The sequence below is a fragment of the Epargyreus clarus genome, unplaced genomic scaffold (assembly GCF_041222505.1).
Source record: "Epargyreus clarus isolate Ecla_fem2 unplaced genomic scaffold, WU_Ecla_fem_2.2 ptg000004l, whole genome shotgun sequence".
Lineage (NCBI taxonomy): Eukaryota > Metazoa > Arthropoda > Insecta > Lepidoptera > Hesperiidae > Epargyreus > Epargyreus clarus.
In genome coordinates this window covers 5,543,630-5,567,207 of record NW_027332212.1, presented here as the reverse complement: position 1 = coordinate 5,567,207, position 23,578 = coordinate 5,543,630, and the positions used below count along the sequence as shown (strand labels likewise).

The window sequence follows — 23,578 nt, the reverse complement described above, 5'->3', positions numbered from 1 at the left end:
TCTAAATCACATGCATATTCCCTTGTTCGTACAAAATTAAATAGTAAAATGGGCGATTTTCAAAATCATATGTCTTAGAGATTATTGGAGGTTTCGAGTTTTTCACAGGTATTTGAAATACGAATGTAAATATTAATAACACACTATAATAACACCAAAATATAATCTCTCTACCCGGGCAAATAGAAATAACGCTTATGAAAATTCCAACAAATGACCATAGACAATACATACACAGATGAAAGGAAAAAAGTAAGGCTGAAAGACAAGAAGCCAAGGCAATAAAACACTATATTAAAAAATACACAGCTGTTTCCAAAGACTATAGTTAGAATGTAAATGTGATGTCATTGTGATGTGACAATCGCTGTCATGTCAGCTATTTGGCAGGTGGCAGATAACGTTATGTCAAATTTATCTTCATAATTCATTTAATTTTAGTTCGTTTTCATACAATTTGGTGTAAAGTTGAGTGGCGAGTTGTGTCTTAAAATGAGGTGAAGTGAATGTGTCGGTGTTTATTGTATCTTATCTCTACCTATGCTCGTGCATTTCGCTACATAAACCACTTTCCTTGTATTGTGCAACTTGTGCAAGTTTTTTAAGAGTTGGAGTAAAGTCGCATAAATGGATAATCTGAGGTGAGCGAGAATGATAATTAAATAAGTACAGATTGAAGGAAATTTATTTATAAGTTCGTATCGATTCGATTTTATTGATAAGCTAATTAGATAATTTATTGCAGGTTTTATTTCGTGACCTGGAATGTGGCGACGCGGTCTCCAGGTCAAGATCTGAATTCTCTGTTGGATTTTCCGTCGCAATTTAATAAAAACAAACCTTTGCCGGATTTCTATGTTATTGGGTCAGTATAAAATATTAGGACCTTGGAAGTCGATGGGAGTGTAAACATCTGTAAGGTCAATTGGTCCAATGGTTATTGTGTATATATTACACTCTTTAAAACTATTAGGATATCCATTTTGTGCACACTATGTTTGCCTATCATATACATTTTCCGATCATAGGGGCTGCTGGAAGAAATTTCAGTTTGAAATAAGTAGTCCTCTGTACTATATTTCTTTATATTACTCGTTTTCTATTATGTTTCTGTGTACACATATAAATAAATAAAAATAAACGATAAATAAGATTGTTATGCCAGTTCTACTGGTAAAGAAATATATTTATTCTTACATATATATTTCTTTGTTTTTTAGGGTCAAATTTAATAGCTTTGTGTATTTAAAATGATTAATGAGATCGTTGTTCTCAATTCTTAACATTTCCGGTAATATTTATATAACTGGCAAAGCAATCTTCTGAAATAATAAGTTTAATGATAATTGGAAACAATTAGCGGCCATTGTTCTCAGTAATAACACAGGATTTAATTGTTGTGTTTAAACAAAATTATTGCAATCTTTCCTTATATAATCATATTTATTTCATGCATATTAAATTATTAAAGAATAATAAAAAATTGGAAGAGTGTAACATGTTATGTGAAACATAATCATGTGAGCAACAAAAAAAGCATAGATCCTCTTTCAATATTTACTTGAAAATATCAACATTATATAGTAATTTTTATGCATTTATAAAATGTTTCAACACCATTACATAGCATGTAGAAAATATGCATTTTGAGTTCATGATGTTATCTCTATATACATTATGATATGATAAATCTTTACCCTACTGCACACCTGTACCATAGGTTTTTTTTTTCTATATTATATAGGAGTAGGAGACGAGCATGTGAACATCAGTAATCAATTCCAGCCACAGATGCGCTGCTAAAAGTTTGTCTCCCTTACCACACCCTTCAAATCAGAACACAGCAGCATTTAACACTGCTGTTATGAGACAGAAATACATAGTGGTGCTGTTGGAGTCGAACCACAAAGAGTTTTAACACCTATAAATGCATATAAGAAATATAGTTAGTTTATAATTAGCAATAAGCCATCATAACAGTTGTAAAAAAGAGTATCTTTTCAGCTTGCAAGAAGTGAAGTCGCAGCCCCAAAACATGTTGATGGACAGTCTGTTCTCCGATGCATGGACCTCCACATTCAACAAGATCCTCTGCAGGCAAGGGTACATCATTGCGAAGAACACTAGGCTCCAAGGAATCATCCTCCTTGTCTACACCCAAATGAAGCATATTACACATCTCAGAGATATTGAGGCTCAGTACACTAAGACTGGTTTAGGTGGACTGTGGGTGAGTTTTAATGATTTTTTTTACCTGAATGATGAAGCAGATGGACTATCTGATGGAAAGTAGTCACCGTCGCCTATAGACATTTGCAATACCAGAGGAGTCACCAATGCATTGCCGGCTTCGGAGGAGAGCTCTTTTTACACCTTTTTTGAAGAGCCCCAAGTCATAGCATTCCAGGAATACCTTAGGAGGAAGTTCATTCCACATTATACCATAAATTTTAATTATACTAATTAATTAATTTTATTATAGCATATCATCAATGTGTATTTGGGTTTGTTTGTTTGTTTGTATGTTACACTTCTACACCTTAACAACATAACCAATTGTCATGAAATTTTGTAAACACATTGTCAGGGGTTCACCATTCACAAGTGATATTTAAAATTGTCTGACTGGGAGCAAAGCAGCGAATAAAAGTTAGAAATATGCATGCGTGTCTCTGCCCATATTCATAATTTTTCTGTACTTAAATGCTTGAGCAATTTTGATTATGTTTTTTTTTTTGTATTTATTAGGTACAGAATATGACTCTAAAAATTGAATTTCAGTTCAATTTTGCCATTTATAATAAGTTATATATAGAGTTAATTAGCTGGATAAATTATGAGGAAATTTGATGGATTATTGTTATTTATTTTGCAGCATACAAACAATACACTGTTTTATTAATTATTTATACATTGTACCATAACATCATATGAGTATTCTATGATCTTATCAAGAGTTGCATAAAGTAGGATTTGATAAGACAATACTATAGATTTCAATTACAATACAATCAACGTATGTGCTACTTCACTGAAAAGCACAGTATTCCTTTTCAGAATGAGAAAGATTAAGGCCACAATTTAAAAACTAATGGAATACTCCTGGTAGTTTTTATAAATTACTCTCTTACTATGTGCTCAGTTCACTTGGAATAGTTCATGTATCTAAGTGTCTCTCTTACCATACCCTTGAAACAGCACAGCAGCTCTTGACATAGCAGTTATACAGTAGTAAAAGGGATGGTGGTGATGCTTTGGGAGTCTTAACTTCGAACAGATCTACTATCATTCTCGCCTCCCGAAGTTCTTGTCGAAATTATATACTTTTTTGTAAAGCATGTATAATTATAATTAACGCAATCTATTTATAGCGGATGTAAATTCGCAAATATAAAAAAATATTTTCTCACACTAGGATTCCCAGTGTCGTGGTTATATGAACACACACAAAGACGAATACACCAGCAGTCGAACACCCAGACCTAAAATCGATATCTAAATTCATCATTCAAATATTGGGCCGGAGATCGAACCCAGAACCCCCGTGTATGGTGACAGCTCCACCTCACGGGTCAACGTATGTAGCTACAAATTCCTTGTTTATTTATTTTAGGGCAACAAAGGAGCAGTAAGCGTAAGATTCAACATATACGGATGTTCAGTGTGTCTCGTGAATTGCCATCTGACCGCGCACGAGCATCTGTTGGCTGACCGCATTAATGATTACAACACCATCATTAAGCAACACATCTACCACGTCGCCGAAACTGCGAATATATTGTACCATGAGTAAGTATTCTTGCTTATATGATTTTAATTTGAGTTTTTGTTGATTTCAAAACGTTTGCTCATTTTGTAATGTACATTCTTCGTAATGGTTAGAAATGAGTTGTTTATGTCGTGTAAAATTCTATGTAATATGGATCATCCATAACATAAAGATCGCATTTGTAAACTGCTGAATGAATTTAGATGTCACTTTTATGCAAAAGTAACGTTTTCAGCGTAAGAAGTTTAAAGACTTGTTAAAAGTTCTTTACGTTACGTTACATACGTTGAAAACGTTGTCGTCAAAGACGTTGTAATGAATTATTAAATAAGTCCAAAAATATTTTATAATTTTTACGTCGGAAATGTTTAAGATTTCTGAAAAGGAGTTAAAACAGAGATATTTGCAGTTGGAGTCACGTAGGGAAGCTCGGCGTAAATTAGTCTTGATGATGACGTAATATTATGTGTAACCTGTAATTTGCTGTTTGTTAGACATTTTATTCTGTTTCACGTATGGTCTGGTGTGGATAATAAAATATTATTCTTCATGCGCTATAGTAATCAGACCAGTGGCGAATTTAAAAAAGAATAAGGTCTAGGCTGTACAGTGTTTGCCGCCCCTGCTTCTACAATGGTCATGTCTTACTAGAGGTGAGACGTAAATACTGGAACAGTAGTTTCTCGGACTAGGTAGTAGTTTGCGCTCTTGTTTTTTTTGCTCGCCACGTCGGCTCAGAACATGTTTCCCGTTGTTTTTTGCTCGTCGTGCCGGCTTATGATACGGTTCCCGTTGTTTTTTTGCTCGTCACACTAATTAGCGATAATTAGGTCCCCAAAATTGCCGCCCCAAAAATCTGCCGCCCTAGGCATCTGAAGCCTACGCCTGCTGGTAAATCCGCCACTGAATCAGTCCCGTGCCTATTTAGAGATGACTATATTCTTTTTATATGTAATGCAGAAGTAGCAAACGCACATGCAGTCTACCTTATGTAAAGCGTGTACTGCCGCTCACCAAGCCATTTAAACCAGAACACAGCAGCGATTAACACTTGTTGTTAAAAGGCTAAAATAGGTGCGGCCGTGGTGTCTATGGAGTCGAACTAAGAAGGGTTCTATCCTCTTCAAAGCCTGTATATGGAACACGTAATTAAAGGCAATCTTTTTGTTATAGTAAACGGAAATTGAAAACATTGTACTCTGCGGTAGTTATGTCAATTCAATCGTGATTGTCGTCATGTATGATTTTAACTTCGTCCTGATAAATAAATTATCAACCACATTGTTATTATCTGTCCGCAAACATAGAAATCGTTATCAATTTTCAGTAATACTTGAAGACAGTGCGTCGTTTGTATCATATCTAAGATTTGAATGTCGCTAATCACCTGACCAAGGACGCAATACCGTGTTCCTTACCTGACAATGTTTTTGTGTGAATGACGTTTGTTGTTAATTGACCAATCTTACTCATATCTTCTATACATATAATTGAAATTGGAGTGTCTGTTTTTAATATTGAAATAACAGTTTTTTACTGCATACATATGAGTATACATGCGGTATATACACCAAAATAACATTTTTTTTAATTTTTGTCTGTCTGTCTGTCTGTTTGTTCTGGCTAATCTCTGAAATGGCTGAACCGATTTTGACGGGACTTTTATTGGCAGGCAGCTGATGTAATAAGGAGTAACTTAAGCTACTTATATTTTAGAACTATAAAATTGTAAAGGTTATGATTACTTTATTTACCTTGAAATGTCTGATAGACCCACTGTAGTTCGACCGGAGAAGTATCACCTCCATACTTTTTCAAGCGTGAAGCAATTTTTGTAATTTTTGCTTTTCGGTGAATGTGTGTCGATGTTTGTTGACTAACCAAAAACAATAATATGGTGAATATTCCCCAGAAGTGGCAACGAATCTGATCGGCTTCAGGCAAAAAGCCCTGTTGTATTCCATATGAAGTCAGTTACATATGTTTATGCAGCAGTAATCATACCTTTAGGTGGATTGCATTATCGTTTGCATTATTGATGTATGAACAGTATTAAAATATCTAAGCATGCGAAATATGATTTGATTGTTAGAAGTACAGAATATTGTATAGAACTCGATTTCATTCTCAAATATGTGTTAGTTTCATACACGTTACCGATCAATCACATTATTCATAGTAATATGACGTCACAGAATTCACAGATCCAAGTTGTAAGTAAATAACATTTCGTTGTAAAACGATAAGTGCAACAGGATAGTTGTTGAAACCACAGAATCTACCTTTATATTGAGTAAATAACCAGACTTATTATTTACATCATCAATTTATTATTGTCCCACTACTGGGCGCGGGTTTTCAGAATATGATTGGTTTAAGCCATCATGCTAGCCAAGTACGGATTAGAAGACAACATTGTATTTGAAAACAACGTTGTTATTTTAGGAATTTCTCAGACATGTATGTTTTCCTTCGTTAAAACATGGGATAATTCATTTTTAATATGCACATAATATCCCAATATAGGTATAGGAGTATGCTTTAAACCGACAGGGTAAAATTTAAATTTTACATGAGAGACCTAATTTATACCTACAACTATGCCATTGTTGCTTTCTATCTAATGACGGATGTTATTGATTTCAACTTTTGTACCCATACAAGTGTATGAAAATTTAATGCCTTATGCATTCTTTACCAGTCGACCGATCTGGATCGATAAATTCTAAATATAATATGATTAGGTACGTTACCTACATATGTTTGTGGTTCGATCGTGACGATATCACCGCCACATCTATTTCTTGATAGCAATGTTGGTATTATGATTGTGGTGTGTGGTTAGGCTATTTTGTATGTTATCTGAGTTCGATAACCGATGTGTTGCTTCCTGTAAGGACTTTTTCTTTTTTTATATATTAATCGACGACATCTTCCTTACCATCATGCTTCCCTTGGGCACGGGTTTGATCTCTTGAGTGAAATGGGTTTAGGTAATAATATACTAGGTTTAGGTAATAATAGGCTACTACGTTGACCAAATGAGAATTGGTAGTTCTCACACCTTTGAAATGTCAGGCGTGTAGGTTTCTTCTCCATTCACCGTTATAACAAATGATAATTAATTTGTAAGAAATGCATAAGTTTCAAAACAAATATCAGAAATGCGTGCATCCTCGATAGAGATGCCGAGATTCAACTTGGCTATGTATATTTAGTATTACTGCCTTATTACCCTTCAAAACAGAATGTACGTACTAGTTTTATGGCAATTTTACAGGGCAGAAATAGATGTGACGATAATGCCTACGTTCTACCTCTTAATTTACTTTGGTATTGTCATACCTATACTTAAAATATTTAAATTTGTATCTTGCAGCTACGTTTTCTGGATCGGCGACCTGAACTTTCGTACGGACCATCCGACCGGCAGCAGTCCGACTTCGGAGGAGATTGTAGCAGCACTGCAGAAGGTCGAAAAGGACAAATACACCGCTCTTCTGAAACACGATCAGCTTGTAGCCGTGATGGAGACAGGGGAGGCGTTTTCGGAATTCAAGGAGGCAGAGATACGGTTCCCACCGACTTACAAGTTCCTGATAGGAACGGATGACTATGATATCAAGTAAGTCTTGAATTTAACATTATAATTTTATGTTTATATAATATAGGAGTAGCAGACGAGCATGCAGTCCACCTGATGGTAAGTGGCTACTGGCGCCCATGGACATCTGTAATCAACCCGATAGGATTAGATATTCCTATCTAAGGTCGGTCACAGATGCGCCGCTACCCCTGAGGACTAAGCTGGAACGTCTCGGAAAAGTATGTCTCCCTTACCACGCCCTTCAAACATAACACACTAGCGCTTATCGCTGCTGTTATTAGGCAGAAATAGGTGTGGCGGTGGTGTCACCGGAGTCGAACTAAAAAGATCTACCACCTTCATCAATTAATTAATCATCGACCGAACTAAGCGGACTAACCTTTTGGCTCAGCTGAAAAATACAATTAGTTTATTAATTAGACGCAAGTTACAACGTGATATTAAACGTCTAGATTGCTGTGTAAATAACTAGAGTTATGATGAGCTTTATCAGAATTTAATAATTTTATTTCGGTTTTTATTACATTGATCAGGTACTATTTTTACGATATAATTATTATTGTTTCTAATTCACATTAATTTGAAACAGTAGTTGTAAAATTTGTTCCACGTTGATTATTATTCTTTAAGATCGTACGCCACGATTTATTACTTATATCCTTGGCATTGACGTGGGTATTTTAACGAGAGATCATAGTTCAGTGATTTTGAGCCGAGTTTTTGTTATTTCTCTTACACGTTAGGTACATACGTTATGAAGCCGTATTTTCCCTGTGAAATCTGTATAAGCGAGACTTAGCAGTAGGTATGTTAATTTGGCACAGAATATAGGTAATTTTAAGGGTTTTTATATAATGTAGAGTTAGTAAAGATTTTGTTAGGTTAGGTTAGGTTAGGTTAGGTAAAGTAAAGATTTTGTTAGGCTTTAAGTCGGCCAAAGATACGTTGTTACTTGCTACCCTTAAGAACTAAGTAGGAACGCCTCAGTTAAGTATGCCTTTTTTACCTCACCCTTCAAACTGGAACACAGCAGCGTTTAACACTGTTGTTAATAGGTAGAAAAAGTTATGGCGATGGTACCTCTTATTCCTCCTCATTCTAACTTCTACCACATTTAAAAAATAATGAAACAAAAATTTTTTATATAGGGTCGAAATGAGAAACCTCCTCTTTTGAAGTCGGTTAAATATAGAGGAAAGAAGTGTACATAAAAAATGTAATACTAAATAGGTATCACGCAGGTCAATGTCAATGACTTATAATGATGGGTGTTTGGAAATGATGACCTCGCGGACTCGTACGTACTTATACTTTACTACTTGTTACGCAACTTTGGTCTTCGTTATGTTTGTTCTGGTCTATATGAAATAACTGTATTTTTGTACCATATTATAGTCCGCGCAGAACTGCTAGTATGCTTTAAAGTTGTTGCGAGCAGGTGTAGTCATACAATTCACAGACGCGATTCTATATTCAGAGCGGACTAGCAGTTTTATGCGCACTATACAACATGTAATTATTTATCAGTAGTAATTAATTATTTATCAAGGATTCCTTCGTTTTTTGACCTGGAGGATGTCTAGATTGAACCTCCATCCATCCATTCCACCTTTGAGGCCTTTGAGGCCTTTTGAGGTCCACTCCCACGCCTCTCCAAACGGTACCGTGCCCTTTGAATCCAGCGGTTTCCCGCCGTCTTCTTGAGGACGTTGGTCCACCTGGTTGGTCGAGTGATCTTATAAAAAGTTGGAAGTAGTTTGGATAAGCCTAATATTAATATTTGGATATAAAAATAAATGTATTATTAAAAAGTATTTCGAAATTATACTTAGTTAATACTTTTACTTTATTTTATAAACTTGTTTTCAGACGTAAACCATCATGGACAGATCGCATACTGTACAAAGTGAGCGCGAACAACTATGAGAACATCACTCTAAGGGCCGAACTGATATCGTACAACCATTTACCACATTACACCGTCAGCGACCACAAGCCCGTCATCGCTCAGTACAACATCAAGGTAAGGATACAGGGAAATAGTAAATACGTATTCAGCAATAATAGGTTGGCAACTTCATTCTCGACGTTTTTTTTTTCAAGTTTTTTTTTCAATAAAAAAATTATATCAAAGTACTAAAGAAAGTACAGTGTTTTTTTACTGAACAAACCTCCGCGCATAGCAACTTGATATTTTAATTGATTTGAATATTAACCTCGTTAACTCGAATAAAACGTCATACTGAGAATTTACTAAGATATCAGACCACAATTATTGATACGACAAGTGTTCAAATTTATTTTGGTGGAACCTTAATTGCCAACCTAATATGACGTATATTGCATGTATTAATAATTAATTAATAGCATCGAACAATTTTGTAGCTTCGTAATCTTTTTATCAGCTTGAAGCATCGTATCTATAATTATCTCTTTAAATCGAAAGTCATCAGCGGCATTATAATTATTCACGAATCTTACTTCATATACTACAAATACTGTATAACAGAAAGCTTTTGAAATTCGTTTTGTATTTTTTGAATCGTTCATAAAAAGTCTTTTAATTCGTGATTACTAATATAAATTACAGATAAGTTGTAAGTTATATGAATTAATAGTGTATCTTACAGTAGCTACTGCAACATATATTTTTTTTAACAACCAGCTTTCCAAAGTATATTGCACCACTCGATACTACCACTACATACTCGATAAGTCGATACTAATATAAATAATCGAAATAAGAACATTGACATTATACAATTAATCCCCCTTTTCTTGTCACGCCGGATTCTGTCACCGTGCGTTTATCATATGTATCTACACTTTTATTGAATTATTAACCTGCGTGACAGGAAAAGGCCCTGACTAAAAACATAAAAAAACACCAATCACACCATTCAGTAACATTTAGCGTATTACTTCACGCTAAGGTTCTAATTCTTAACCCACGTAGATTCGGCATGGCTTTACCCGCTCTGTACTGGAGGACCGTCCCAAGGCAGCGCGTTCAGCGATACGCATGCGTTCAGCAATAGTAATGCCTCCAGCGGAAGTAGCCGCTTTTAGCGCTATAGATCCGATGGTTTCCAGTGGCGACATAGTGTTGGACAACTGTAACGAAGCTGAGGAAGCTACGCCTGAGGTAAGTTTGCTTGTAGTGATAAGAAGTAGGCGGTAGTTCGCGGTGGCATCACCATTTTCGCTCATATTATGTTCTAGTTTGATAGTTGTTATATGGTAGTCTTAATTAAATAACATATTCTTTGCATAACATGTTATATACTTACTTACTTTGGTACTACTAAATGACGGGATGATTAATAATGTATTCGTTGTTATTCTTATTATTATTAGAAAACATGTTTTTTATCTATATTAAATTCGAAATGTGTCGAAGTTAATGGAAATTTTACAAATTTATCATTTAATTAGTTCAGTTAGTCACATGGAAATAATAAGGCATTGTTTAATTTTTACTATCAATATGTTTAATGCCAAATGTATCTAATTTCTCATTGCAAGATGTCTAGAATTATTGTTTTAATGTTGTCTTTTTTGCAGGCATTCTCAAACTACACGGAGAAGACGGTGGAATTTGCGCCGGTTGTGCGAATCTGGTACATCGGTGACGCGGACTTCAGGACACAGTGCACTTTGTCACCCGACGTCGAAATCAACCCGAGCGATTGGATTGGCATTTATGATGTACGTATCCTTAGAGGCCATTCATAAACGTCACATCAATTTGTTGATTTTTTGACCCCTCCTTGTCACACAATGTGACATTTCGTCGACCCTTAAAGTGTGACGTAATTTATGGATGATCCCTTTGTAGTATTAACACGAAAGATAGTTTGTCGTTAGTCGTCGAAGAATGTTGTGTTGTTGTAGCCGTGTGGCGGTGCGGTTACAATTGAAGTTACTACCAAAATGAATATCTTCTTATTTTACAGTATTATTTGTAAGAAAAAAGCATGAAACTTATGTGAAATTTCTATGAAATATGTGGTTACCTATATACATCTGTAATCAATTTGATATCATATAAATTTGAACCCATATCTGGAGCCTATTATTAACTGTAGCTACACAGATATTCCTACAAATTAGCACTCTTACCCTTTTTATAATTATAAATGTTTCCACACCTTTGTTATTTCCTATTCTAGAGATTAAGACCGTTTCTGATTAATAAGTGCACCAATATCCTTTACTCTTGTTTAAAATTACATTATTATTATGCTTCTTTGTCTCCAGGCAAACTTCCACAGCCTCGATGATTACATAGCGTACGAGTACCTGGCGAAGGTGAGCCTGCCTCAAACCGCATCAGTATCGGGCCAGCCACGCACCATCACGCTGAGCTTCCCGGTCGGCAGCGGAGTGCGAACCCCGGGCTTCTACAGGTTCATATACTTCAGCCAGCCGAATAACGATGTTAGGAGCGTTTTGGGTGAGTACAGTAAAATGTTTGTGGAATTGGTGCTGTTTTTTTATTTATATTGAAGTAGCAATCGAGTATGCAGTCCACCTGATGGTAAGTGGCTACTGCTGCTCAAGCATTTGTAATTAACCCCAGATAAGATAACATTCCTACCTGGGGTTGGCCACATGTGCGTTGCTACTGCTGAGTGCTGAGTTGAAACACCTCGGAAATGTATGTTGTTAGGCAGAAATAGACATGGTGGTGGTGCTGCCCGAATCTTATTACAAAGGGTTTCTTTCAGGCTGTAAGTTTTAGGTTTGGTAAAGATAATTATGATGTGTTGAGTCAGTCCCAATGAGAACTAGGTTAAGTTGAAATGATTATTACTATGATTGCATGATTAGATTGCTAATGGTAATCGCCTAGCATTGGTGTGCGGACTGCAATAGCGTCTATTTACTTTGGGGAAATAATCCTAAATTGATTGTGGTAAACATCATCAGTCGCTACACATGTTTAGTGTTATAATTAAATTAAATTATATTATTTACTTTCTTCCACAGGTATATCCGAACCCTTCGAAGTGAGCAGCAAGGAGGACAGGCTAGTGATGTTGGACACGTGCGAGCAACCATCCACTAGTTCCTCACCGTCCCGCCAGAAGCCGAGCACTGCAACCACAGACATCTTCACCGACTTCACCGGTCTAGATGTCGCGAAGCTCTCGCGACACTTCTCCAACGACCTCAGCATCGACTGACTAAAGGGATACCTGCCCGGTTCACCGGCCAAGCGGAGAGACGGGGAGGCTTGACTCAGTGCTAGTGTATGTACTATAAGTGCAAGCTTTGATATGTGAATGTGACTAACCAATATACAGTTATGAAATGGACAGTTGTGAGTGGTGATGCTTATTGTGTTAGTATGTGTCGTGGGCTTCAAACTATAGGGGTATCTTCAAACTCAGGTAAGAATATAATCTTACCTGGGGTTGATTACAGATGTCCATGGGCAGTGGTAGCCACTTACCATCAGGTGAACTGCTTGCTCGTCTGCTACTCCAACATTATAAAAAATGATTTATTGAAAGATTATGCATGTATGATATAACAAATATACTTTACGCCCTTATGATTTGAAGCTCGCGATATAATATATGTAATTATTGTATTATTATTGATGATTAAATGGTGCAATGGCCTAAAATATTTCCTACAGCCGGACATTGGAATCAGTGCTATGGAAATATATGTAAGTGTAATATAATAGTAAAGATACAAATAAAGCGTCATATGGATCAATCATTCCTTCAAACTGTAATGTATGTATCATTCCATCATACAAGTGTAGATATATAGTAAAATAGTGAAAATGTGGATTAATGTTCATGGTATTATATAGATAATAATTAGTGAAATTGTGTATGTAGATTAGACAATGGTAAGGTGGCCTACATATTATATCAAGTATTGAGGGAGTGCTCACAGTAATGTATGTATTTATTTATTTACCTATATAATGTATAATTTGTATATATGACGGCATTAGCATATATCATAAATAATATATCTAAGAAAGCATCGATTTGTTTTCGTTGGAATGAACATTATCTTAACACATTTTTACATAATGTGTACTAATTAATTGTTCGATTTTTGCCTCCTTATAAATTTATTTCGATGCCTACTAAAGGTCGAAATTTGACAGCTTTTAGTACGCAGAATTTGTCAAAATTTATTAGGCGAAATATTGGATAGATTGATTAGAAATAAAGGACGTTAGTAAATCCATTAAATAATTGGACGAAAATCAGAAGTGGAAAAACAATTGATCATTCATAAATATACAATAAAACGCAACGCAATGTTTAGTTCTCATATAAAACTATAGACTACAGCATAATCTATTTGTAGATTATATTTTCTACATACTTAACTATTTCAACTGCAGTGCATAAAAAATTAAAAAGTTTTCTTGTAAAGCATGAGATGCATCGAAGACACTATGTCTCATCTTTCATATTGCTCAATCAATCATCTTTAAAAAGCTAGCTCAAAGTTGTAGGGTTAAATGGCGCGATATCGAGCTAAGGACAACATAGATAGAGTAACGAATAGACTCCTAATACAAGATATACGCTTGATTGTAATAACTAGTGGTGCCCGCGGCTTCGCCCGCGTTCTAAAAAAAATAATATGACATAAAACAGAAAAATTGTACCTTCATTGGAATGACAGTGGCGCAATCTGTCGAAAATTGGTCGTATCAACTCAGAAATCTTCGTGGGGTCTTGGTCAACAACTTTGCTAAAGATCATCACTTGATCAAATGCATAGTTTACGATTCGATCCTTACTAATATCGATTAAAATAATCGACTTTTTGGTCCAAAAGATCGATTCTTCGATTAATCGATCTTAGATAGCCATCCCTAGTTCCCGTTGGATTTCCGGAATAAAAACTATTCTATGTCCTTTCTCGGGTCTCAGACTATCTTTGTACAAAATTTCATTAAAATCGGTTCAGTGGTTTAGGCGTGAAGAAAAGACAAACAGACAGACAGAGTTACTTTCGGATTTATAATATTAGTAAGTAATATTAGTAAGGATAAGTGTAATAGCACTCTGTAAACATCTACGAATATTAATTCATGTCGCATTATTTAGGCAGTCATAGGAATGGCATTGGAAAAGATGGTTTAATTTGACACTCAGTCAGAAGCAGTCTGATAACTGGTATGTTAAGATCATACACATAAAAATATGTATTACGTTATCTTTTAGGAGTGTATGTTAGTTACACTTAAGACCATTTTCATCTAATAACGTAAACCACACTCTTACGACATTACAATAATATTTTTATTTGTATTATAAATTATTTTCTTTTGCGGTCATTCATGAGTCATTATGCGCCATATTTTACGTAATTGCTTAAACCGATATCTCGTGACGAAAAAATCAGATGGTTCTGTAAACACACTTCGGTAGCTTTAAGAAATGTTTGTTCAGTCAGTTTTTAAACGAGTTTCCGCAGTTTGTCACTTATCACTGTCATAGAAGTTTATCGCGGATACACACTGAGAACTTCGGACTCTACATCTGCAATGGAGATAGGTTTCGATAGTTTTAATAAAAAATAAATGTTGTGTACATGTAACTCTTTGTGCTAAGTAATACGATATGCTAATTAAGATTCTGTATTGTTATTTCAGTTGTAGAATCCGTAGTAAAACGGAGAAAATAGAAAATTATTATAAAAACAAAAACCGACTGTCAAAAATAGAGCTTACGTCACTCCCACAATTTTGACGAATCGGAGGCATTGGCATTGGCAGGATTCGTCAATATTGTATTGGCGGAGGGTAATGTTTTACGAGCGTTTGTATTTGACTCATTCTTTGAGGTGCGCTACCACAGGCTCCGCCTCTAAAGGCTTGATTATTAGTAAGGCATAAAGTAAGGCAGACCAACAAATTTAGAATGTCATAACGAGGTTATTAATACGGTTTTTGAGAAGTTTACTAATATTCTAATTAGATAACATTTGCTAACTTTCAAGTAGGGTTATAGGATTACATCACAATAATAATAAAATATTATAGTAGTAAAATTGATCTATATTAATGTCTGGTTCATTACATGTACCAGTCTTTCACTTGTGATGAAAATAAACCAATATAAATAAGATGCAATTAGTATTAAAAAAGGATTGACAACTGCAAAAGGGCGCGGAATTAAAAAACAAGTTTAAGGTCCTTTTTCTTGTCACGCGGTTATATGTACGCGTGAGTGTCTCACCCACATGCATGTCCACACCCACATTCATGTTCACACCCACATGCGTGAATGAAGCCGTCGCAGTTTCTTTGCGTTCCGCGGGCGTGAGATTAGCGGCTTTATAATTGACACTGGTGCATACAAATTTTACGGCGTGCGCAAGGTTGTCCCCACTTATAGACTCGTTTCTTCAAATAATTCGTCGCCGTATTGTAGCTTGCTCGCAGTGGTCATATGCGGACGGTTAGCATTCAATGCAGTTGTTTGTGATAGGAAAAGTGTCTATACCATATGGTGCACTCATGCGGGCCAGAATCGCATACGTACAGAAACACGCGTGATAAGAAAAAAAGTTCTATATCACTTAATGCGCTACTGCACTAGAATACGATAATCTAGTTTCGTTTGAGAAAATTGTAAACCAGGCTTAATCACATCAGTTAAATAATACGTAGTGCAATAAGTAGTATAGGATAATATGTACATTGATTGGTGTAGGTATAAAATGCCTTTTAGTTTTAGTTTGCTAGCATAATACTAGAATGTTTAATAAATAATTAGGCGCCAATTGTGTGTACTATAAATACTAGAAGTTACTTGTGTTAAGAGCTTTAGTAATTAATAATTTGATTTGCTAATGCAATATAAGCGATATATTTTTAATTCTTGTTGCGTACTAAAGGGAAAGGATACCTACTGAACTATATGTTATTTTGCAACATCACCGTGTATGCTATGTACTGTGGCATATCACAAACTACCTACCAAAAGAATTCTTCTGTCTTAGGCAATGTCGTAAATCTCTTAGGCAAGCACGCTGGATGTCTATTGCTGACTTACATATTATGCAGCGGACCATTTCAGTCTTTGCTAGTGACAGTGTATGTGTGACCGACTAGAGGTAGAATCCCCCTGTTCTATGTGGTATTCATTACATACCAATCATAATTTGGAAATATGTTGCAGTCAGCTTAGATAAAATATAAAGCAGTGACCGTACCATACTGCGTTTCTATTTACTTGCAAAAAAGAAATTAACTCGGATGGTATATTATGTAAATACTTTAATAAATAAATTTATATTCAAGTTAAAGCATGTTCAATTGTAAAAAAGTATATGTTTTGGCTATAGGTATACAAGTATGCTTTAGTATTTAATGTGTTAGTGTGCACTGCTAATATAATTCGTATAATTCTAACGGTTAAACGAAATTTTTCGTGCTAAAACTCACAAAAAATTAAGTCACAATTTTTTATACGAGTAACTTATAAAAAAAGGAAATGATTGTAATGGAAATTTGGATCAACGGTTTATATGAAAATCATATTTTTGGGATTACTTCAAATTTTTAAAGGTTAGTTAATTTTATTCAAATAAATAGTTACCGATATCTTAGTAAAATGTAGGTTAACCCTGATTTTGGTGATTGTATGAAGATTACATATTTAAGTAACTGTTTATAATTAAACAAACTTTATGAGATTACCTTGACAAATAGTTTATATCTAATTTAAGTGAAACCGTTTCAAAACTTTGAGTTTAATTCTTATTTAGTAAAATAAAAGAGAATATTTTTTTGATGAATAATAATAACTTTTTGCTAATATGCCCATTACTTATTTATGTAAATAAACATAAATAATATTTACTAATCAACAGAGCACCCGTACAAGGTAAGTTTCAATAATAATTCTTGTCAATTTTAGTTATTATCTACATATACCTACAAGTCAATATTAAATAATATACCTATTTAGGATTATAGTAATAACATGGTCGTCGACTAAATTGACATACTTATAACTTTATTAAATAATTATTAATATTGTTATCCAAAATGGCCACATATTCTATGTCTCTTGTTCAAGATTACTAGCAAGCAAAAAATGCCGCAAATATGGATTTACACTTTATTAAATCAAGTTATATATAATTAGAACTACCAATTAATACAATACAAATAAGGGCGTAACAGTTAATACGATGACAAAGCCGTTGATCTCATTATAATTAGTCGGAACGAGCTCCACTGTGACAGGTGAAATGTACTCTCTACGGAATATCTTGAGTGCTTTTAAACGTTCCGTAATAAAATGTATTTCATTTACTTAATGCGATCAATCAATAGTAATATTATAGTTGAAGAGATGGTGTTTTTGTTTGGTTGTTATGACGCGATAATCTATGACATATTAGAAAAAATCTTTTTGTATTTGATAGGCCGTTATTGAGGAAGGTTTTAGGTAATCATTTATAAAAAATGGTAATCTGAAAACGCAGATTCAGTTTGATCTATCTGTAATATACGCTGTCATATACACGGGAGGTCAATGAAGATGGTTATTAGGATTTTCCGTGAGAAAGTGTGCAGATTAGGTTGGGTGGGGTTAGTCGAATAGAAGGGAAAATACTAAAGAGTTTGCTTTTAAACGCGAGTAACACCGAGCGACATTGTTAGTTTATCATAATTCTGATACGGCAAAGATCGTTCCAAGTACACATGATTAAATGATCGACCTTAATTGCACAACGTGGCTGTCAATCTCAATATTTAATGGGAATACTGATGTTGATTCAAAGACGCGTGCCGCCGTTTTAACAAATACGTGAATCGAATTGAGGTTAAGAAAAATAATTGACAGGTGAAATGAGGTGATCATTCAATATTGCGATAGTATCTTAACTAAAATAGTTTCAACACTCGATAGTTACTCGATAGTAGAGACACACACAAGTACGGAAGCATTCAGATTTAGAAGATCTCCAAATTCAAGTATTATAAACAGAAATTCGTATGTGTTACATTCGACGGATTAGTCACGTTTGTTTTATTTAAAATGCATTTTTATTGCATTACAAGTGTTTCCATACATTACAACATGGTATTCATATTATAGAACTAGATTTATAAAACATAGATCGAAATAAATTTCATACAATTTTGTTTTGTAATTTTAAATTAGCATTTTTTTTTGTAATTTTAAAGTTTCTTGTTAATTCGATGGAAATTAGTCTTTTACTGAAGTGAATAGAAATTTCGGGCTCAATACAGCTCACTTGAGACAATAAATTCTAGATATTATGTATATTTGGACAAAATTTATTCGCTCAGTTTTTTGATAATAAAAATTTGCTCGTCCTTCTGTAGATGGACTATGGGAATTTATAAAAATATTTCGAGGTAGTATTGGGCTTGTAAAATAGTATTTATGTATTCGTTCTCAATAATGTAAAGAGATAATTGAATGCAACGGATTGATAAACAAATTGTAATAATTATTATTGTAATATTGTAATAATTGATAAACAAATTGTAATAATTATTGTAATAATAACGGATTGATAAACAAATTGTAGTAATTGAAAATTGTTACTAGTATCTGTCTAGTTTAATAATTACAAAAATATTTTTAACGTTATTTTAGTTGTTATCCTAACTTAAATAACACTAAAAGTACTCCGCCAAAAGGTACAAATTACTTTATTTCTTAATTAAAAGTTCATTAAATTTTGACTACATAAGTTATTGTTAATATATATACTTTTATTTTTATGTCACCTACCGAGTATGCACAAGTGATGTAATCATTATAATGATATATTTTTTGAACTACCATTTAATATAAAATTATTTTTTATAACTTGATTTTCTTTATTTCTTTAATTTATTGTAAGCTTAGGAATTCTTAAAGTAAGCCGTATTGGGGTTCAATTACTTGAAGTAAGATTTATTTTTTATATAATAATTCTGTAATTTTACATAAGCACGAAATATTATATGTATTTGTCAACCGTAAATAATTATTAATAATAATTATTCGTCGTAATGTGACTAATGTACTTAAAATCGAGTCTGCTTAATTGTACGAGCTTATGGCAGTATAGTATATTGGTGTTCGTAATTTATATTTGTAATTGTTGTAAGTATTGACCATAAAAAGAACTTACACTTTTGAGCATAGCTGCATTATTGTGCTCTGCGGATGTGTAGAAGGTGAAATAATATAGGCTAGCCTGTGGTCTTTAAACATAAACTTATTTAGAAGTAACAGCTTTCTATTGACAATATTTTACGTTTAGACGACGGAGATTAATAAGATTAAAATTTGTAATCAAGATAATCTGATAAATATCTTTGATATTCGTGTATCTAATTGATGTAATTATAACAATGTATATTATAAGACATGTGATTGGCATTATATATACAATTGATATAGGTCTATATTATCAGTAGCAATTGAGTGCATATCAATGTTGCTAGATCGAAATATTATAAGTCAATCATATATTAATTGCTTGTAGACATAATGCATTAACAAATTTTTAGACATTTTATTTTCATGTTCTTGCCGTAACTTAACATAGTATAAACGTTGCTGATGTTGATGATGATGATGTTGATGATGATATAAAATTATAGTATAATGGGGAGGGTGCAATTTACTTAGACAAAAGGGTCCTAAATAACTGACATTGGGTGACTTATATAAAATAAATATCGACCAATTCGAAATAGGTCAGGAGTCCTTCTGGATAGAGACGTTTTTATACTAAACCTCTACTCACACAGAGACCCGCGATCAAATACCCAGATTTAAGGCGAATCTAAATTCAATATTTAGACGTTATCTATGCCGGAGGTCGAATGTGGAACCCTTTGCGTTCAAAACGGCTACCACTATAGCAAAATACTAGTTCCACACTAGTATATAGCACAAGTGTTGTATGAACAATTCATTTATCTACATAATTTTATTTAAAATATGTTTCTTTAATAATCCATACTTTTATAAATGTGCGATTGTGCCGAGTTGAGCACTTAAGTTATTTTAAAATTTTATCAATATATCTACATATTGATTAAATTTGAAAATTTTCTATCTCCAGGCAGTGATAAGAAGTGGTTAAGAAACTTGGCCTCACGATTGAGGGGTCCGAGGTTCAAATCCCAGGTACGCACCTCTGATATCTGATATCTGATATCACTTGCTAAACGGTGAAGGAAAACATTGTGAGGAAACCTGCATACCTGAGAGATTGAAAAAAAATCTCAAAGGTATGTGGCCAGCGCGGTGGACTATGGCCTAATCCTTCTCATTATGAGTGGAGACCCGTGCCCAGCAGTGAGACAGTAATGGGTTTTTGATGATGATGATGATCTATATATTGTCTATGTTGTTAATTAAAGCAGATGGACATAGAAATCATATAATCGAGTTTTAAATTACAATACAAAATTAATTATACTCGACTTCCGGTAGGGCTTCTGTCCTATTTATATTTGGCGATAGGTTTCTACCTTTATTGGGAATTGTGACGACCACATCCCATTGCCACTTTCAACATTTACCTCAAATGATAATTAAAATAGTTTACAATTTCCCTATATATAGTAGGTATGTAAAACCGAACATTCTATTTGAAACTTAACTCATAGTTATTATTCGTGTACGCATTCACATATAGGTCGAACCGCAAGGGATTTTATGATGTCACACAAAATTATTTCTGCCTGACGTGTAATAATTTAATAATAAAACGTTATTCTATTGTTGTGCGAGATTTAATATATTAGGTAATTGGTTTCTGACTATGTTGTATTGTTGTTGTTTAAATTGTTTTATTTGCTTGTGCTTTATGTGTATTCTGTATGCTATGGACTATGTTAAGGTGAATACATATTAGAGCATTTACTTGTAATATAACGTTATAACGAGTAATATATTAAGTTTATTTAAATAATATAGGTACTTATATTTAAAATTCTGCGAATGACTGACGTTGTGAAATGAAATTATTAATGACACAATTATTTTAATTGTAACAGAATTAAAGACCTTGACGGATGTCGGTACAATAAGTACATAGTTTTGTTTTAGTCTTTTCAGAACATTAATTCACGACAGTGGTTTAAAAAGTATCACTTTGTTATAATTACCCCCATTTCGCAAGATGCTTTTTTATTAAAGAAGAAAAAATAAAAAGTACTCCATAACATATGTGTAACACTCATTTGTTATTCAAAGCAAATGTTTAGCGTCCGGATCGACGTAATGCTCTAGTCTAGACCAGGGATATTTATCTGTAACATTCCTTTTCCTCTTGATCTCTCGATCCACTCAACTCCGTTCCAACTGCGCTCGCTCGTGTCTGTAAAAAATACACGAATTCTCTCGTTTAAGAATGGCACGTGAGCGGCTTGCTGTCCTGTTACAAGTAAATGCTCTAGCGTGCACTCACCTTAATGGTAATATTTTTATAATATGACTATTGAGGTTTGGTATGCCTCTTAAGGCATAGTAAGTAGGTACCTATTACTTACGTTGGGCTTATTTTAATTAGGTTTCAACTTTAAAATGTGGAAATAATATTATAACAAGTAATATAACGGTTACATGGTTGATAAAGCCTTGTTGTGTGTTGTTTTAGAATAAAACACTGTTATTATAGCCTGTTATATTAGAAAACGAGCTTTTGCCCGCGGCTTCGCTCGCGTTACGAAGTAATATTTTCATCCCCTATTTTATCTCCTTGAGGGTAGAATTGATCAAAATTCTTTCTTAGCGGATGTCTACGTCATAACATACTATTATTCACCTTGGCCTCGGGCCTATGCATCATTCTGATACTTAAGCTGTTATATTACTTGTTATATTATTGTTATATTTAATGTTATAAGTAACAATGGCATTTCTATAATTCCGTTTCTTATCTCAGTTTCAATGGTAACGATAAGCACGCTGATAACTTTGTAATCGGTGAATGAATGAAAGGCATGTGCCTTCAGTAAAAGTATTTGTAGAGTATATAGGTACCTAGTTATTTAATTAGACTAGAAAATTTTCGATGTTATTTGGACAAGCTCCTAAAATATAGCTATAAATAAACATTGTAAATTATTGTCAAATTGTTCATTAAAATTGTGTATGCTCGCCATGCTATGCATTTTGGGGTTTTCAAGTGTTTAATGTTAGTACAAATCGTTTTAGTTGTCACAAATGTTGTGTTATACCTTAATAGATTTATTTAGTTGGAATTTTTGTTTTATTTGTGAGCATTCCTAAACCAATGTATAAAGAGACTAATTAGTGTCCGTCTGTGCGTTGACAGGTGTTTGGTCTTATCAAACAAATCATTTCGCGATAAGCGTTGCGTATAACAGGCTAATGTTTATCTTGGGCGAGCGAGGAGCGGCGTCGAAGTCGTACGCGGGCTTGTACTACGTAGCGGTGTTATCGGGAAAGCGCGGGAAAAGCGCCGCGGCGCCGGCTATCAGAGCGCTCGCGGGTCAGTAGGCTCGCGCCCGCCGACAGACATGGACGGGTTGCGCGCGCTCGGTCTCGCACTCGCCGCACTCGCGCTCGCGGTCGCGCGCGCCCACATGACACCTTCCCACGACAACATACTCCGAATACAACTCTGGGACGCCGAGGGGCTCAGCAAGGACCCCGTCACCCCCGCTCCAGCCCCGACCATCAGGCAACACAAGCTAAAAGTTAACTTGGGCACCCTCTACGACGCTATGATGGGGGATGAGAATGAGCACGGGGTTAACAGGTTCGCGAGACACAAAGTGAGGCACAAGAGACGGAGGCCCAGACAGAGCGGGACGGACCTGCCCTGGAGATTCCACGCCGATAGCAGTCTACTGAACGTGGCGGTCTACGACGACGATGTGCCCTGGGACGTTATCGAAGGGGGAGATTCTAGGGAAGTGAATGCAAGTGCAGTGAGTGATTCGAGTGCCATTTCCACAGGGAATGTGGAGCGGGACGTGTCGCCGCCGATGACGCTGCGCCAGGATGAAGAGGTAAAGATTTAGGGAAAAACAGCTGAATAAAATAAATAGTCTTTTCAGCACTATCGTCGCCCGAGGTGGTTAATGCCCATTTACCGAACAACTCGTCTGTCAGTGAATCCGTGAGGATTTCCCATTCAGCGATTCTTTTCAGCGGACGTCCTGCGCGATGCGTTGATAAAAGTGAATACTC

At 34.8% G+C, this 23,578-nt stretch overlaps 2 protein-coding genes across 2 annotated transcripts in view; both read left to right on the top strand.

Moving 5' to 3' along the window:
* The first annotated feature begins 380 nt into the window (after positions 1 to 380).
* Positions 381 to 13,481, top strand: LOC140757321 (inositol polyphosphate 5-phosphatase K). Its single transcript, XM_073092980.1, has 9 exons — positions 381 to 641; positions 746 to 865; positions 2,005 to 2,230; positions 3,614 to 3,789; positions 7,149 to 7,394; positions 9,246 to 9,399; positions 10,941 to 11,084; positions 11,637 to 11,832; positions 12,369 to 13,481. The coding sequence occupies exons 1-9, from the start codon at positions 628 to 630 to the stop codon at positions 12,563 to 12,565; spliced, it is 1,473 nt and encodes a 490-aa protein (XP_072949081.1). The 5' UTR covers positions 381 to 627; the 3' UTR covers positions 12,566 to 13,481.
* A 9,406-nt stretch (positions 13,482 to 22,887) lies between these two features.
* LOC140757333 (G-protein coupled receptor Mth2) overlaps positions 22,888 to 23,578 on the top strand; it is a 121,139-nt gene continuing 120,448 nt past the window's right edge. The window contains exon 1 of the mRNA XM_073092998.1: positions 22,888 to 23,397. Within this exon, the coding sequence (XP_072949099.1) occupies positions 22,903 to 23,397 (495 nt within the window). The 5' untranslated portion in view covers positions 22,888 to 22,902. The remainder of the gene's footprint in view (positions 23,398 to 23,578) is intronic.